The sequence below is a fragment of the Canis lupus genome, chromosome 6 (genome assembly GCF_011100685.1).
Source record: "Canis lupus familiaris isolate Mischka breed German Shepherd chromosome 6, alternate assembly UU_Cfam_GSD_1.0, whole genome shotgun sequence".
NCBI classification, from domain to species: domain Eukaryota; kingdom Metazoa; phylum Chordata; class Mammalia; order Carnivora; family Canidae; genus Canis; species Canis lupus.
Window position 1 is genome coordinate 32,341,185 of NC_049227.1, and position 16,302 is coordinate 32,357,486.

The window sequence follows — 16,302 nt, forward strand, 5'->3', positions numbered from 1 at the left end:
CAATGACGTGACCATAAAGGGCTGGAAGAGGCAGCTGGTTGTGCCAGGCTTCTTCACCCACCCAGGCCATGCACAGCAGTTGGTCCAGTAGGTCACCTTTGAAGGTGGAGGATGTCACAGCACCAAGTGTCCCGGGTACTAAATTGAGTTAGAAAGAAAGTAAAAGGGACAGCCTGGGTGGCTCAGTGGTTTAGCGCCGCCTTCAGCCCAGGGCGTGATCCCGGAGACCCAGTATCGAGTCCCACGTCCGGCTCTCTGCATGGAGCCTGCTTCTCCCTCTGCCTGTGTCTCTGCCCCTCTCTCTCTCTCTCTCTCTCTGTGTCTCTCATGAATAAATAAATCTTTAAAAAATAAAAATAAAATTAAATTTAAAAAGAAAGTAAGAGCAAAATCAGCTACAGGTGCAAATCCTTCGACCCAGCCCCCTCACTTCTAGGACTCTGCCCTTCAGATACACTGATGCCAACATGCAGAGAAATAAGTGTAAGTGGGGTGTCTGGCTGGCTCAGGCAGAGGAGTGAGTGACTCCTGATCTCGGGGTCCTGAGTTCAAGCCCCACATTGGGAGTAGAGATTAGTTAAGAATAAAATATTAAAAAAAAAAAAGAAGGAGAAGAAGAAGAACAAGAGGAGGAGGAGGAGGAGGAGGAGGAGGAGGAAGAAGAAGAAGAAGAAGAAGAAGAAGAAGAAGAAGAAGAAGAAGAAGAAGAAGAAGAAGAAGAAGAAGAAGAAGAAGAAAAGAGGAGGAGGAGAAGAAAGGAAAGAAGGAGGGAAGGAAGGACAGATGGATGTAAGGACGTCCGGCAAGGACCGAAGTGGCCACCAGCAGGGAACCAGTGAGTACACTGTGGCATCAGCAACAAGGTGGACTGGCTGGAAGAGAACCATCCCGGAGGGGTCCTGGTGGGATGAGAAGCTCGGTTGGAGGATGGGCTCTCTGCTCCACACCCTGCCCCGCTGCAGCTCAGGGACCCCCCACCCCCAGCCCAGGGAACCCCGGGACTCGGGCTGAGCAGACTGTCCGGCTCCCCGGGGTTGGGAAGAGATGCAGAGAGCTCCACCAATCTGGAAGGCTGGCACTGGTGCTCCCTCAGGAGCCAAGGAGAGAGGGCGGGGCGGGGCATGAGGCCACACCTGTCGCTCTGGTGCAGTTCCACCTGGCGGATGCTTCTGGAAGGACGCCCAGCAGACCTGAAGAGCGGTTCCCTGAGGGAAGGAGGAGGGTGGCCTCAGGGAAAGTGGTTAAAGGATGCTTGGTGTAAAGATGCAGGAGCAAAGGGTCCCTCTTGAAGGTTCAAGGGATCTCTTGTACTTATGAATAATTTCCTCCCAAGCCTCTGATGAGGTCACTAGCAATGCTCTAGATCCACAAGGTCTCTTTTTACCCCCATTTTCCTTTTGTGAGAGAGCCAGACATCATCATGGGGGAGCGCCTAGTAGTTAGCATTTACTGCTCTGCGTCCTAATCTTCCGGGACGTCTAACCGTTCAAGACAATCTGTCGCCACCTCGTAGGCTCCTAGATCTTTCTCTTACACTGGACTCGAGACCACTTGTAAAAACTTACCCTCTTCTCTGCAGGGGCTCCTTCCTAGAGTCTGGAATTCCAGCTGGACTCACTCCCAGGTGGTAAAGCAGTGCCTCCCAGACGTGAGGCATTCGAGAACCACCCTCAGGATTTTTGTAAACTCTCAAGGCCACCTGTCCTTTCGTTGACATAATATTTTTCTTAAGTGACTCACTTTTAAAACTTCAAATTTGTCTATAAATAGCATTGCTTCTTATAAACAGAAAGAACCTTAAAAATAAATGTAATAAAATCTAAACAACGTTGTTAAATTCTAGCCACACTATAATCTGCCTAAAGTGCAGCTTTTTCTTTTTCTTTTCTTTTTTTTTTTAAGATTTTATTTACTTATTTGACAGAGAAAGAGCACGCAAACGGGCAGAGCAGTAGGGAGAGGGAGAAGCAGACTCCCCTCTGAGCAGGGAGCACAATGTGGGGCTCAATTCCAGGACCCTGGGATTATCACCTGAGCCAAAGGCAGATCCATAACCGACTGAACCACCCAGGTGTCGCCTGCCTTCTTTTTTTCCCCTTTTTTAAAATGGCAAGTGTTGAGTCAGGCTAGCACCAAACTGGGTCTCTTTCCTTGATGGACTGAGGAGGATTAGAATGGGGACTTTCTCACTATGTGTTTCAGTGTTAATTTAATGCCCTATCAATCAATGCTCCAACCAAATCATGCCCTGGAGCATCTGAACGTCACACTTTGGAGAAAACGGAGCTTGAACTTTTCCCCCCTCTTCTGGAAGGTTTTAGTTATGTGTCTGTATGCTCTTGTGTCATCTGAACTGGATAACATATGAAGTCCGCTGTCACCCTGGTGTTGATGGCCCTGCCTGCTCTGGTTGGCATTTTGGCAGGGGTCAGAAATGTATCTGTTTGGAAGCAGCCCATGGTGGCAGTTAAGAATGATGGCGTGGCGTGGGCACCTGGGTGGCTCAGTCAGGGAAGCGTCTGCCTTCAGCTCAGGTCATGATCTCACGGTCCTGGGATGGAGCCCCGAGTTGGCTCCACACTCAGTGAAGAGTCTGCTTCTCCCTCTCTCTCTCCTTCTCCTTCTCCCTCTGCCCCTTCCCCAACTCTCTCTCTCTCTCTCTAACAAATAAAATCTTTTTTAAAAAGTGGCACCTGGGTGGTTCAGTTGGTTAAGCGTCTGCCTTTGGCTCAGGTCATGATCCCAGGGTCCCAGGGTCCTGGGATGGAACATTGATTGATAGGTCCTGGGATGGAGCCCCACAGCAGGGAGTCTGCTTCTCCCTTTCCCTCTGGCCCTCCCTTCCTCGCTCATGCTCTATCTCTATCAAATAAATAAGCAAAATCTTTTTTTTAATATGATGCAGGCGTAAACAAAGTAGTATTTGTCCTTTTAAAAAGAATTGGAAGCATCTCGAAGCTGGTTCATTGGGTTCTTCTAAGTGATGGTGTGCAGACTCACAGCTGGGACTCCCCAGGCGGAGCTCTGCAGCCAAGGCTCCTGGCTGGTTGTTAGTGAGTCCTGGGTCTTACGGAGTCACCCTGTGCGAGCGCACCAGCGTCCGTCCCCATGACGGAATGAGTCCCATGAGTGAGAGTCAGCATGGTCAGACAGGACAAGGCCTCTTGTGCGAATGCCTTTGGCACCTTTTGAGGAGCTCTCCAGCATCACTTTGAAAAAGCAGATACAACCCCAGTTCTTTTGCAAGATTTCCAATTTAACTTTGCAGTTGCTTCCCATTGCATATTATTCAGACCGTCCAGCCACAGTAAAAAAAAAAAAAAAAAAAAAAAAAGTACCCTGAAATCTCAGTGTTTTAACCTCCAGAGAGGCTTGTTTGTCCATCACAGTATCAATCCAAAGTGTGAGGCTTCCAGGGGAGGGATTTGGGAGAGCTCACACCTGCTCTTCAGCCCCCAAATGCCTTGCACCAGGGTTGCTACAGCTCATTGCCCAGAATTAGGCACAAGGCTCCAGTCTAACCACAGGGGAGCCTGGGATATGCAGCCCTTCCAGGTCCCGGGAGAAGAAAGTCAATCAGCAGCCGTGGGCCCTACACTGTGTCTTCACTTAGAGGTAGACGTCAAGAGGAGGGGGGTTTGCGTGGGGATTAATTTGACAGATGGCCGTATCATTAGGGAATAGTTTTCTGTTGGGATCGATTTTACTTTGTTATGCACCGTGGCTGTGATCTGAATACTCAGACCCAGCACCTCCTCCCGCCACCCCTTAGGCCATGACACCCCACCCCCGCCCAAGGCATTGCCACCATTGCCTGGTGGGTGGCAGGTGGGGAGCAGCCCTCTAGCCCATACAGAGCAGCTTCTTCCTGCCCTGGCGCCAGCTCTGAGGAGGTGCGATGCTTTTCTGAACTGGGGATTTTAATTGGTCCTCACCTGTCCTCCACCAGGAATATTTGGCATCTGGGTGCAACAAGGAGCAGCTCCTTAGGCCAGATTTTGTTCAGTAAAGTCTCTCCAGGGGAGGAATGATGAGAAGAGACGTTTTAGATTTTCTTTTTTTTTTTCCTTTTTAAGATTTATTCTATTTATTTATTTATTTATTTATAAGATTTTTATTTATTTATTCATGAAAGACGCGGAGAGGGAGAGAGGCAAAGACACAGGCAAAGGGAGAAGCAGGCTCCATGCAGGGAGCCCAATGTGGGACTCCATCCTGGGTCTCCAGGATCACACCCTGGGCCAAAGGCAGCACTAAACCGCTGAGCCACCCAGGCTGCCCGATTTTATTTATTTATTGAGAGAGAGAGAGAGAGAGAGAGAGAGAGAGCAAGTGTGGGAAGGGGCAGAGGGAGAGGGAGAGAGAATCCCAAGCAAACTCCCCACTGAGCGTGGAGCCTGACTCAGGGCTTGATCTCAGGACCCTGAGATCATGACCTCTGAGATCATGACCTGAGCCGAAATCGAGAGTCAGATGCGCAACCAACTGAGCTACTCACGTGGCCCAGTTTTTGATTTTCTAAAAATCCCCACTAAAAATTGCCTGTTTTTCATTTAATTTTGTTCTGGCATTGACAAGTGTATCTCTGTCTCATGCTCCCTCTAGCGTCTCTCTCTCCAGGCTTTAAAGCGCGACCCCCGCCCCACAGTGCCCCGTGAAAATGTTGGTGCTCCTGGCTTTCATCATCCTCTTCCACATCACCTCTGCCGCATTGCTGTTCATCGCCACCATCGACAATGTAAGTTCCCTTTCCTTCCGACCACCCCAGAGCCCCTGGGTCCTGTAGTCCTTGGAGGCAGGATTGAGAGCTTCCCCAAGGGGATGAGGATTTGGGCCAGTCCTCCCTACCCAGACACGCCCATCTCGACTCAGGCCCAAGGACTCGGCCTACGTGTGGAGGTTGGAGGTTCCGAGCGTCTCTGGTTAGGCCTGGATGTACGGGGACCTGGCTGCTCTCATCCCTGATTCCCCCACAGAGCCTGGTGTGGTGCCTCTGGTGTCGCAAACTCTTGGAGATAAACTTCTAGATAAACTTCTCAGCCTCAGCAGTGTGCCATATGGGGCTGGATCATTCTTTGCTCTGGGGCCCTCCTAGGCCCTGTAGGGTGCTCAGCAGCATCTCTGGTCCCTGCCCACTAGATGGCAACCCCTCCCACCCCTACTTGTGACAACCAAAAATGTCTTTGGACACGGCCAGATGTCCTGAGGGGGAGCAAGACCGCTCTCACTGAGGACCACTGCTCCAGATCCCCCCAGGTGACCCATCCCAGGTGCTCTCCACCCCTCCTGCCTTCATCTTCTTACAAATCAGGAACCCAATTGATAGTCACCTTGCCCTGCCCTCCCCAGCAGAGCTCATGCCTGGAAATCTGGCTGCCCATGCCCCCCTAGAAAAGTGAACGTTTCACTTTAGCATCCATTTTGCAGCCATATGGCAGGGATGCATTTGATAAATGACCTATTGGTATAGATTACTGTCTCTCCTAGCAGGAAATGAAGCTTTGTGCCAGACAGTGGCCCACACCTTGACCCAAAGGCCTGGCTTCAGTCCTGACCATTTCAAACTCAGAGGCGTCTCGAGTCAGAAACACTGCCCAGAAAGCCACCAAGCACACCCCACGAGTGGCCAACAGCTCTGCCGACATCTAGGCTCCTGTTGATTAATCATCACAGAGCAACATAGACCATCTCAACCCCTGCCACTTAGAGAGTGCTCACTCCAGCCAGGTCCTGCGCTCGGCCCTTTTACCTGCATCAGCTCATTTGGTCCTCACCTCAAGCCTACGAGATGGGCCGTCTTCTGGCACCGCCTTGGGGCAGCTGGGACACCTGTGGAGTCTCTGCTGCAGTGAGTGGCGGAGCTGGGATTTGAACCACTCCCGACCCTAGATCCCGTAAGGGGGTTAAATGCAGTGATAGGTTTGGGTTCTTGCAAGTTCTCAAGTTGCCGTGAGTGGCCAGGGCAGAGAGCACACTGATGCTGTGGCTTAAAGTATTTGGACTGCCATTATCCAGAGGGCCCACGCTCTGTGAAATAAATGGTAGTGAATGTTCTTTTTTTTTTTTTAAGATTTTATTTATTCATGAAAGACACACGGAGAGAGAGATATAGAGGGAGAAGCAGGTTTCTTGTGGGGAGCCTGATGTAGGACTCGATCCCAGGACCCTGAGATCACACTCTGAGCTGAAGGCAGACACTCGACCGCTGAGCCACCCAGGTGCCCCGGTAGTGAATGTCCTTCTGGAGGCTCCTTTTTCTATGCCTTGCATCTACCCCTTTGGGATCCTGAAAGGGATGGACGGACATTAGGGGCAGAAAAGCCATTGGCTCCAGCACCAGTTAATCCTTTGGGATGTTTGTGTTGCTGTGGCACTTACGAGAAGACATAGATGGGCCTTTTTTTTTTTTTTTTTTTGCCCACCAGGGACTCCTGTGGTGTTCATCTGAGTTAGGAATTGGGCTTGGCATGTGGCTGGCACATAGTAGGAGTTCGGTGAACGTCCGTTGACTGGAGGAAGGGAGGGGGAGATTCCAGTCTGGATGGATGGAAGGCAGAGAAGGCAGGCAGAGGCAGAGAGGCAGAAGGCCTCTGATAGGAGAGTTGTGTCATTCCCTCCGTAACAGGCCTTGGCCCTGGATTTCAGCCTTCCTGACTCTGCTTGACATCGTCCCCCTAGTTCTTGGGGATTTACCACTGTGCACACTCGTCATCACCAGCTAAGCCTCGCCGCTCTCCTGCGCCCTGTGAGGGCCCAGCCCGCCACTTACCTTTGAGCAGCCCCACAGCATGGGGCTCACTGGGGAGCCTGTTGCAAATGCAGAAGCCCAGGCCCCACCCCCGACCCCTCACATCAGAACCCGCGCTCTAACCCGATTCCCAGGTGACTCGTGTGCACGCGGCACATGGAGAAGCGCTGGTCCCGAATATCTATTTACCGCCGTGCCTTACACTCGAGTAGAAGGCAGCGTTTTCATGATTAACACGCAGCCCCTCCCTGTGTTTCCTACGTTACAGGCCTGGTGGGTAGGAGAAGAGTTTTTTGCAGATGTCTGGAGAGTGTGTGTCAACAACACGAATTGTACAGAAATCGGTGCCAACTTTCAGGGTGAGTGCCCCGCTGATACGGAAACCCCCAGTGAAGGAGTGCTCAATCTAAGGGCTCCTCTGTTCTCTGCTGTCACACCCTCCCCTGCACACTTGGGTGCCCAGAGGGGCCTGGCCGGGGGGCTCGGCCCGGGCTGAGTTGGGTGCACCCTTCCCCTTCCCCATTTCTGGGCAGAGCTTCTGTGTGTCACCAGGGGTCAGTGGAGCTGTGTGTGGTGAGGCCTCTCTTCCTGGCTTGTGCACAGCCACCTCCTCCCTGGGGCCTCCCAAGGCCGAGGGCAGACAGCCAAACAAGCTGCTGTGCCTTCCATTCACGAGGCCTCCGCCCTCGCGCCCCGATGACCTCCGTCCTAATGCTGTCCTGTTGGGGGTTAGGATTGCAACATAGGAACTCTAAGGAGATCCAGGCCGTCCACAGTGGTCCCTATGGGCACTGTCACCTGGGGTACTTCAAAATGCAGATTCCTGGTGCCCATCCCAGAACAACTGTACCATAATCTCAGGGGGAGAGGTCTAGGAGTCTGTTCCTTTCTTCTTCTTCTTCTTCTTCTTCTTCTTCTTCTTCTTCTTCTTCTTCTTCTTCTTCTTCTTCTTCTTCTTCTTCTCTTCTTCTTCTTCTTCTTCTTCTTCTTCTTCTTCTTCTTCTTCTCTCTCTCAGGAGGGGCGGCGAACGAACGAAAAATAAGGCCACGAAGATCCAACGAGTCGATTTCCGTCGATTCTGAGGAGGAACGTATTGGAGTTCTAGGCAGTATTCCTTCTTCTTCTTTCTTCTCCTCCTCCTCCTCCTCCTCCTTCTCCTCCTCCTCCTTCTCCTCCTCTTGTGTGTGTGTGTTTGTGTGCGGGTCGGGCTTCCTTCCTCAACATGAGGAACGGGGCAAGGCCGAGGGCCTGGGTGCTCTGGGGGTGATCGTGATGTGCAGCCCAGAGGAACCATGATCCGTGGCACCAAGCCTTTCATTACATGCTTACGAATTATGCTTCAGGCAAAATTGGGGAAAAAGAAGAAGGTTGGTTCTTAGATTTTCCTGGGTAACTTTGGTCACTGTCCCTCACCTGTCTTAGCTGCCATCCTGGTGATAACGTTCAGCCCTTACGTGGGAACCCCCCTTTTGCAGCACCCCCGAAATTCAAGTGGATGAATTTTTTCTGCCTCCCCTGCCTGATGCAGTGGGAGCTGTTACCATCCCTGTTTTTTCAGGCGAGGACACGGAGGACCACGCAGGAGGTCCAGTCTGTGCCCTTGACCCCTTCTCTCCATCTGCAGGGTGTGCCTTCCGCCGTGTCCTTCCCACATGCGGTGCCCTCCGTCCAAGACGGGCTCCTTTCTCTGCTGGGACTTCCGTCGCCAAGCCCCGCTCCCCGAGGCTAATCCGAGAAACCTCCCTTTCTCTTTTCCTAAGCAGCACTCGCAAGGCTAACTCTCATCCTTTTAGGGGGTGTTAGGTAGTCTGCAGAGCACGTTCTGAAGGTCACTCAGCCCCGTGAGCCCCAAATCCCCCCAAGAGTTCCTCTGGAGATCCCTAATCATCCCTCATCCATCCTGAGCTCCCAAACCATAATCGGCCAGATTGAAACCTGAGCGTTTGTACATTTAAAAAAAAAAACACCGAGGCTCCTTCCACAGTTTGGCTATCGTGGCCATTGCAACGAAAGATGAATGGATAAAAAAGATGTGGTTTATGTATACAATGGAATATTACTCAGCTATTAGAAATGACAAATACCCACCATTTGCTTCAACGTGGATGGAACTGGAGGGTATTATGCTGAGTGAAGTAAGTCAATCGGAGAAGGACAAACAGTATATGGTCTCATTCATTTGGGGAATATAAATAATAGTGAAAGGGAATATAAGGGAAGGGAGAAGAAATGTGTGGGAAATATCAGAAAGGGAGACAGAACGTAAAGACTGCTAACTCTGGGAAACGAACTAGGGGTGGTAGAAGGGGAGGAGGGCGGGGGGTGGGAGTGAATGGGTGATGGGCACTGGGGGTTATTCTGTATGTTAGTAAATTGAACACCAATAAAAAATAAATTAAAAAAAAATTCCCCTACCACGAGCTTCGCATTTGGGGGCAATACCAGGCTGAGACGAATGACAGAGCAGGTGCTGCTTGCTCCATTTCCCGGATAAGGCCAGTGGGGTCATCTGGTCCCGCACGCAGATGGTCGCCGCAGGGAGGGGATGTTGGGGAGATCGCTTGGCTGTTCTCGAGCCCATGCTATGCAGATTTACTTCTGCTCCTGTCATCCTCACTCTGGAGCCAGCACCGTCACTGAACCCCCGGAGGGGCCCCGGGTGTCTGCTGTCCTCCCTCATGCTCTCTCGCCCTCTCCCCACAGATTACTCCACGATGCAGGCGGTCCAGGCCACCATGATCCTGTCCACCATCCTCTGCTGCATTGCCTTCCTGATCTTTTTGCTCCAGCTCTTCCGCCTCAAGCAGGGAGAGAGGTTCGTGTTAACCTCCATCATCCAGCTCATGTCGTGTAAGTACAATGGCGGGCTTCCTGGAGGAAGCGCTTCCTTCCCCGGCCACCGAGTCGGAGGAGTCAGGAGCCGCGGGGCAGGTGTGGATTTGGAACGGGGACGTTGGCCGCCGTGCTGCGGCGGGACATCCTGTACTTCAGAGTCTGGAAGGGTCAGGTCCGAGGGTCGGGGCCAGCGTGCCCAAGACACGAAGCCTGAGCCAGCCTCTGTAGGGTAAGGAGGAGTGGTCGTGAGAACGTGCTGTCTTGGTACCGAGGGACAAGGCACAGTTTCCCCAAGGAAGATCAGGGTACTTGACCTCATCCTCCCACTAATGTCTGTTGGTGCTTCACTCAGGATGCTTTTGACTTCGAGTAAGAGAAAAAAAAGCCAGTTAACAATGACTTTGGCCACAAAGGCCTTTACTTTTTTGATACAACAAGAAGCTTGAAGGTGGGAGGTGCCATTGTAGGTTTGGCAGCTGAGCAGCATCAAGAACCTCTACTTGATCCTCGGATGCTTTCATCTTCAGGGTGTCAGTGATGACCTCCTCATGGCCCCTGAAAGGCTGCTGCAGCTCCAGACATTCATCCTGACCTGACAATATCTAAAGCAGTAAACAAGGGAAAGTACAGCAACAAAAAATGCCTTCTCCTCCCTATCTGTGTCTTTCTAGGGAGTAGTCTTTTTCACTCTAGGATTTTTCTGTGGCCAGAACTGGGACACATAGGGATCCATAAACTGTTACGAGTAAACAAGAACAGGATTGCCTGGGGTGGGGTAGGGTAGTGGGGGGATGGTCAGTTGGCAGACTATGGTCCAGGGGCCAGATCTGGCTCGCTGCCTGTTTTTGTAAATGACATTTTACCGGAACATAGCTCCGCCCTCTTATTTGCATACTGCCTCTGGCTATTTCCACACCACCACTTCCACGCCAGTAGGGCTGAGCTGAGTAGTTGGGACAGAGCATGTGTGTGGCACACAAACCCGAAAGTACTCTCTGTCTGGCTGACCCATGGCTTAGACCAGTTATGGCTTAGCCTCTGGGCTGGGTGTACAGCTGCCCGGGCAAAATCGGGCTCAGCCGGAGCAAGCGGGAAGTGAAGCGGCTCCAGGGTAGGCAGCAATGTCCTGCCACAAACTACCACTTGTGATCTTTCCCATAGATTAAAAGGAATACCCGCCAATAATCAGAGCCTGACTTTGCCTTCCTGTCCGGCCGCGGTCCGCTCGGGTCCATGGTGCGCGCTGTGACGTGGTCTGTGATTTAATTATCTGCTTGCTTTCGGCAGGCCTGTGTGTCATGATTGCAGCCTCCATATACACAGACCGGCGTGAAGACCTTCACAAGAACAACCCGGGATGGTACTCCCTGACCCTGGAAGGCAGCTACGGCTACTCCTTCATCCTGGCGTGGGTGGCCTTCGCCTTCACCTTCATCAGCGGCCTCATGTACCTGATCTTAAGGAAGCGCAAATAGAACCCGGGGAGCTAGGTCGCTTTTGCTGCAGTACAGAATCCACATTCAGATAACCGTTTTGTATATAATCCATTTTTTGTGTGTGTGGTTTTTCTAGCAAACATATTGTTTCCTTTAAAAGCCAAAAAAAAAAAAAAAAAAAAAAAGAGAGAGAGAGAGAGAGAGAGAGAAGAGTGTTTTTGCATTCTTGAGATCAGAGAATTAGACTATGAAGGCTGGGATTCGGGACTCCTGTCCATCTGAAAGTCTCAACGGCGGCACAAAGCCCAAAATTCAGCAATACTCAAATCCATAAATGTTCAGCAGGATGTTTCTTAACCGTGGGGGTGTGATGTGATGGGACAGGAGACCAAGAACACCAGGTCTCGGGGGACATCGTTCCATAGGTTTTGAGCCATGCCGAGTCCCCCTGCCCTGTCTCAGCTCAGTCCTCCCTCCCCATTCGGTCTGTGTTAGTGTTGGAGGTGGGGTGAGGGGAGTCCAGGGGAGGGGTGAAGCCTCCTCAGATGTTTAGCCAAGTTCCATGTGAGAAACAGGGGTAGTAGGCCCTGCTTTACTGTCTATCCAGACCAGAGCCCCAACCCTCCTGTAATGGGCTGGTGGCCAGAGAGTGTCACCCACCTTTGCTGACAGTGTCACTTGCTTCCTGTTTGCCTTAGGGAAGGCGATCTTCAGCCTGAGGTCAGATTTGGGCTCACCCTGAGGCCAAGAACCTCAGCATGTGATCCCCAGCAGATGCAGTAGGATGCAGACTGGCAGGGGGCCCCTCCCTAGACCTATGGAATCAGAGCCTTCAGGATGGGGCCTGGGCACCTGCATTTCTGACAAGCTCCCTGGGGATGTGCAGGTGCAGTGAAGCCGAGAATCTCAGCCCCAGGGCCAGGCAAGTGGAGCTGCCTCCTAAACGTTAAAGATCTAGTTGTGGGGAGATGGCGAGGTGCCGGCCGCCCCTGGCCTCCATCAGCTCTCGGCCTTCACGGCTGCTCACAGATGGGCCATCCCAACAGCAGCCGGGCCCTGTGTCCAGACAGACAGCCCAGGGGTGCTGAAGGCCCATCTTCTCCTGCCCTGCCTTCTAAGGCTGGCCGGCCTCTGCAAACCCCCATTCCTAGAGCCTCCACGGACCCACCTGCCATTCATTCACCAGCATACATCACGGAGGGCTTGGTGCCTGCTGGGCACAGGGGCTGCCGCGTGGGGACAATCTCTGTCCTCGGGGCCTCACCATCCCGCGGCGGAGATAGATTGAAAACGTAGGGAAGGTAATCACACGCTGCAAGGAAAGCTGCAGAGGACACACCGCAGGTTCAAACGAGAGCATTTATAAGTGAAACGCTCACTTAGATGGGCTAAAATACCACTGCCACCAGCCCCTCAGAGTGCCTTCGCTGGGCCATGGTGTCTGGTTCACACCCAGAGGACACTTCCCTGGAGGGTCTGGGGGTCCCGATGGCAAACGAAGCCGTGAGAAGCTTCCAGATTGCCGTGACTCTCAAGCTGAGCGTGGACCGTGCCACTTGGGAACGTGCTTTGCCAGGGTCTGGGTGAAGAGCGCTCCAGGTGATTCTGAGACTGTCCTGCGGAACGCAGCCGTGGGGAGTTTGTCCTTAGGCGTGAAAGCACCTGTGAATGTGTGGCAAGGCAGGTGGCCCCGGAGTACCTGTGGAAGAAGCTCTTTGCACCTCGCTGCCTATTAGCCTCTTGGGTTTTGAGCGTGCTGCTGGGGACACGTGGCTGGGGCCGCGGGTGGACCTGATGGCCACGCCTCCGCGCTGACGCTATGTGAGTGCTTCTGCTGAGTGCACCTGACCTTTTGCTAAGTGCAGTGATGCTCTGTCATCAGCCCGGTTCCCGTGGAGCTGGGAGGATGTCTGGTTTGAGTGGTTTCAGGGCCGCCGTGGACACCAGGACAAGATCAGGTTTTCTCTCCATCCACCCATCCATTCACTCATTCGTGCATGCATTTTCAACAGAGTATTAAATGCTTGTTATGTGCCAGGCACTGTGTGAAGCTCTCAACACACGGGGCAGGCAAATTCAGACATGCTCTCTGAGACAGGGCCCCCTCCTCATGGAGAGGTCACCAGCCCGGTGGAAGGTGACACAGGGACAGGGACGGGACACATTGTCACCTCCTGTCTCCATGGAAAACTCTTTTAAGTCCTGTTGTGGGTAGGAGTGTGGATCACACCCCTGGGGTTTGCAAGATGCTATCTGAGCCTCAAGGAGGAAGGTGGGCCTGAGTCCCCCAGGGCTTTCCACCCAGGTGGCTCTTCCAGATTTTTCTTGTAGCCACACTGGAAACAAAAACGCTCAGAGCCAGAAATCTGGAAAGCCTACTCTCCAGGTAGTGTGTGAACATCCTTCCCCAAAATTTGAGGGGTCCGTGAGCATCCAAAATGACCCCATGGGTTTTCCTGGCTGGTCACCACTACCATGTAGCATTCAATGTCCACACCCATCTGTGACACCAAGGTTTTGTGAAACGTGAGAGCAACTTTCCATCCCCCACGGGTGTGACATGCCTTCGGGGAAGCATGGAAGAGGTGATGGTGGGAGGAGGAAACTGTCCAAACTTCTTACCTGTAGGCAGAACCAGCCCTCACTCAGTGCTTATTATCAGTGACTCAAGAACAACCCCAATGAAGAAAATTAGCTGAGACATCCAGGAAGCAAATATTAGGACCAAATGTGTTACCCGTAACAATTGTATTTGAAGGAACTGTAGTTTGCGCATTTTAGAACATTTTTATAAAGTACTGTACTTCTTTTGTGGAGAGGCTATGGATGGAGACAGACTAATTTGTTTTGTTATTTGCATTAAAATGACTTTGGGTCTCTGTTGAGATGAGTTTGTAGGATTGATTTGTTGCTCTGAGTGAATGTGTATATTCATACGTGAATACAGGAAAGTTGGCGACGTCCCCCCACCCCCATGCTCTCTGCTGTAGGTTGTGAGCCTGAGCGCATCGGAGTCCCCTGATGCTCTGTATTTACTGATGATGCAGAAACTCTGACCCCAAGCCCAAACATACACACACTAAACACAGTAGCTGGAAGGTTGATAGTAGCTGTGGCTTCATTTAAAATCTGCCTGAGTGGGGAATCAACTCGCTAATAGTTGAAAGGTTATTTATAGTACAGCAGACTAGACAGTTTTGTGTACTGGGGGGAGTAGTGGTTTTGGGGGAAATGTGAGGGAATGGCCTAGAGGCTAAATCTGAATCTTGGTTTGGGGACAAAATGTGACTTTGGTTAGATATGTTCTATTTCACGTGCCTTTCAAATAGTTTATTTCCTATATTTTATATACTGTGAAACTGTACATGGCAAATAAAGTTTGGAACCAAATGGCCCAGAGCAACAGACTCCAGTGTTCCAACTGTGCCAGCATCCAGGGTAGACTGCCACCGTTTTGAGTGGCAGGGCACCACGTGATTTCTCATCGAGATAATCGTGCGGTTTTCATAGTGAGCAACTGATGTTTGAGAGTTCCTCACAGGACAGTTTCCAACCCTTTGCCTCTCATGGAACCAGCTTCCTGGAAGAATGACCTGCAGTTGTTCAGGACTCCCTGTTTGGTTAGCAATCTGCTGGTGCCGTCTTAAAATTCTTAGTGATATTGAACCAATGGCTTCACATTTTCTATTTGCAGGGTCCCTGAAAATCATATAGCCAACCTTCTTCTCCAGTTTGCTTAATGAAGACTTCTGCTTTAAAGGGTTGGGTGATGATGAATATCAGACTATCTTTACAGCACACTCTGCTAAACAATGAAAAATTCAGCAGAAAGAAAGAAAGAGATGATAGATACATTGGTAGGTAGGCAGATAGATAGATGATAGGATGGGTAGGTAGGATGGATAGATAGAAGATAGAATGGATAGGTAGATAGCTAGGATAGGATAGGCAGGTAGATAGGATGGATAGATTGATGATGATGATAGATAGGTAGAGATAGATAGATGATAGATAGATAGATAGATAGATAGGATGGATAGGTAGGATGGATAGATAGAAGATAGAATGGATAGGTAGATTAGATAGGATGGGTAGACAGGATAGATAGATAGATAGATAGATAGATAGATAGATAGATAGTTGATAGATAAGATGGATAGGCGGGTAGATAGGATGGATGGATAGATAGGATGGATAGAAGATAGATAGATGATAGATAGATAGATAGATAGATAGATAGATAGATAGATAGATGATAATAGGATGGATAGGTAGATAGGATGGACAGACAGGATGGATGGATAGATAGATGATAGATGGAGACAGAGTGAGATCTTGAATTTTTAGTGAAGGAATGCCAAAAGTAGTAAAGGCAATCTATATGGAGAACCTGCGTTCACTTGTCTCTATGTAGGAGTTGCAAACTAAAAACCTCCAAGGCTTACTTACTGTCTGTATTCTTTGTGTTTCTAGGGTCTTTTCATGGTCAGTTTGGTTTGGTTTTTGGTCCATGTGGAAGATAGATGGTGGGCACCCCAGAGAACTCAATTTTATATATTTCTTCCACTTGGAAGGAAGCGTGTCATTCATTCATTCACCAAGTATTGGTAGCCTAGCATGATTCATCCTGGAGAATGCTCCCTGCGTGCTTGAGAAGAATGTATATTCCGCTGCTCTCGGAGGGAACGTTCCATAGATGTTTTCTGGTCCATTTGGTCTAAAGTCTAGCTCAAAACCCAATGTTTCCTTATTGATTTTCTGCCTGGATGATCTATCCATTGCTGACGGTGGGGTACTGAAGTCTGCTACTATTACTGTATCCCTCCCTTTGGATCTGTTACTTGGTTCTGTTACTATTGCTTGATATCTAGGTGCTCTGATGTTGCAGTAATGATGGTGCACTAATATTTCTGCTAAAGGGGTCAATTTGTCATGAGGGTATTGTAAATATTTATTCACCAAGTATTTGTGTATGTATTATGGCATAAGTGTTGTGCTGGGTGTTTGGTACTTAGTCCCTGCCATTGTCTAGACTTATCTTAGTTCCCAATTTAAAACAAACAAACAAACAAACAACAAAAAACAGAAGTGAAAAGAGGAATACTTGGTGACACATGAAAATTACATGAAATTCAAATCTCAGCGTCCATCTATAAGGTTTTATTGGAGCGTGGCTGTTTTGTTTAGATATCATGCAGGCTGATTTCAGGCTACATCGGGAGGGTTACCACAGAACACGCACAGCCTGCAGCCTGTAATACTATCTGGCCTGTTACAGAAAA

The 16,302-nt window shown here is 50.4% G+C and overlaps 1 protein-coding gene across 2 annotated transcripts in view; it reads left to right on the forward strand.

Annotated features, from left to right (window-relative positions):
- The window catches only part of EMP2 (epithelial membrane protein 2), a 34,195-nt gene extending 19,776 nt beyond the window's left edge, over positions 1–14,419 (forward strand). For both annotated transcript variants that reach the window (XM_038540396.1, XM_038540397.1), the window contains exons 2-5: positions 4,606–4,738; positions 7,017–7,107; positions 9,453–9,599; positions 10,872–14,419. In XM_038540396.1, the coding sequence (XP_038396324.1) occupies positions 4,661–4,738; positions 7,017–7,107; positions 9,453–9,599; positions 10,872–11,059 (504 nt within the window). In that variant the 5' untranslated portion in view covers positions 4,606–4,660 and the 3' untranslated portion in view covers positions 11,060–14,419. The remainder of the gene's footprint in view (positions 1–4,605; positions 4,739–7,016; positions 7,108–9,452; positions 9,600–10,871) is intronic.
- The last annotated feature ends 1,883 nt before the right edge of the window (positions 14,420–16,302 follow it).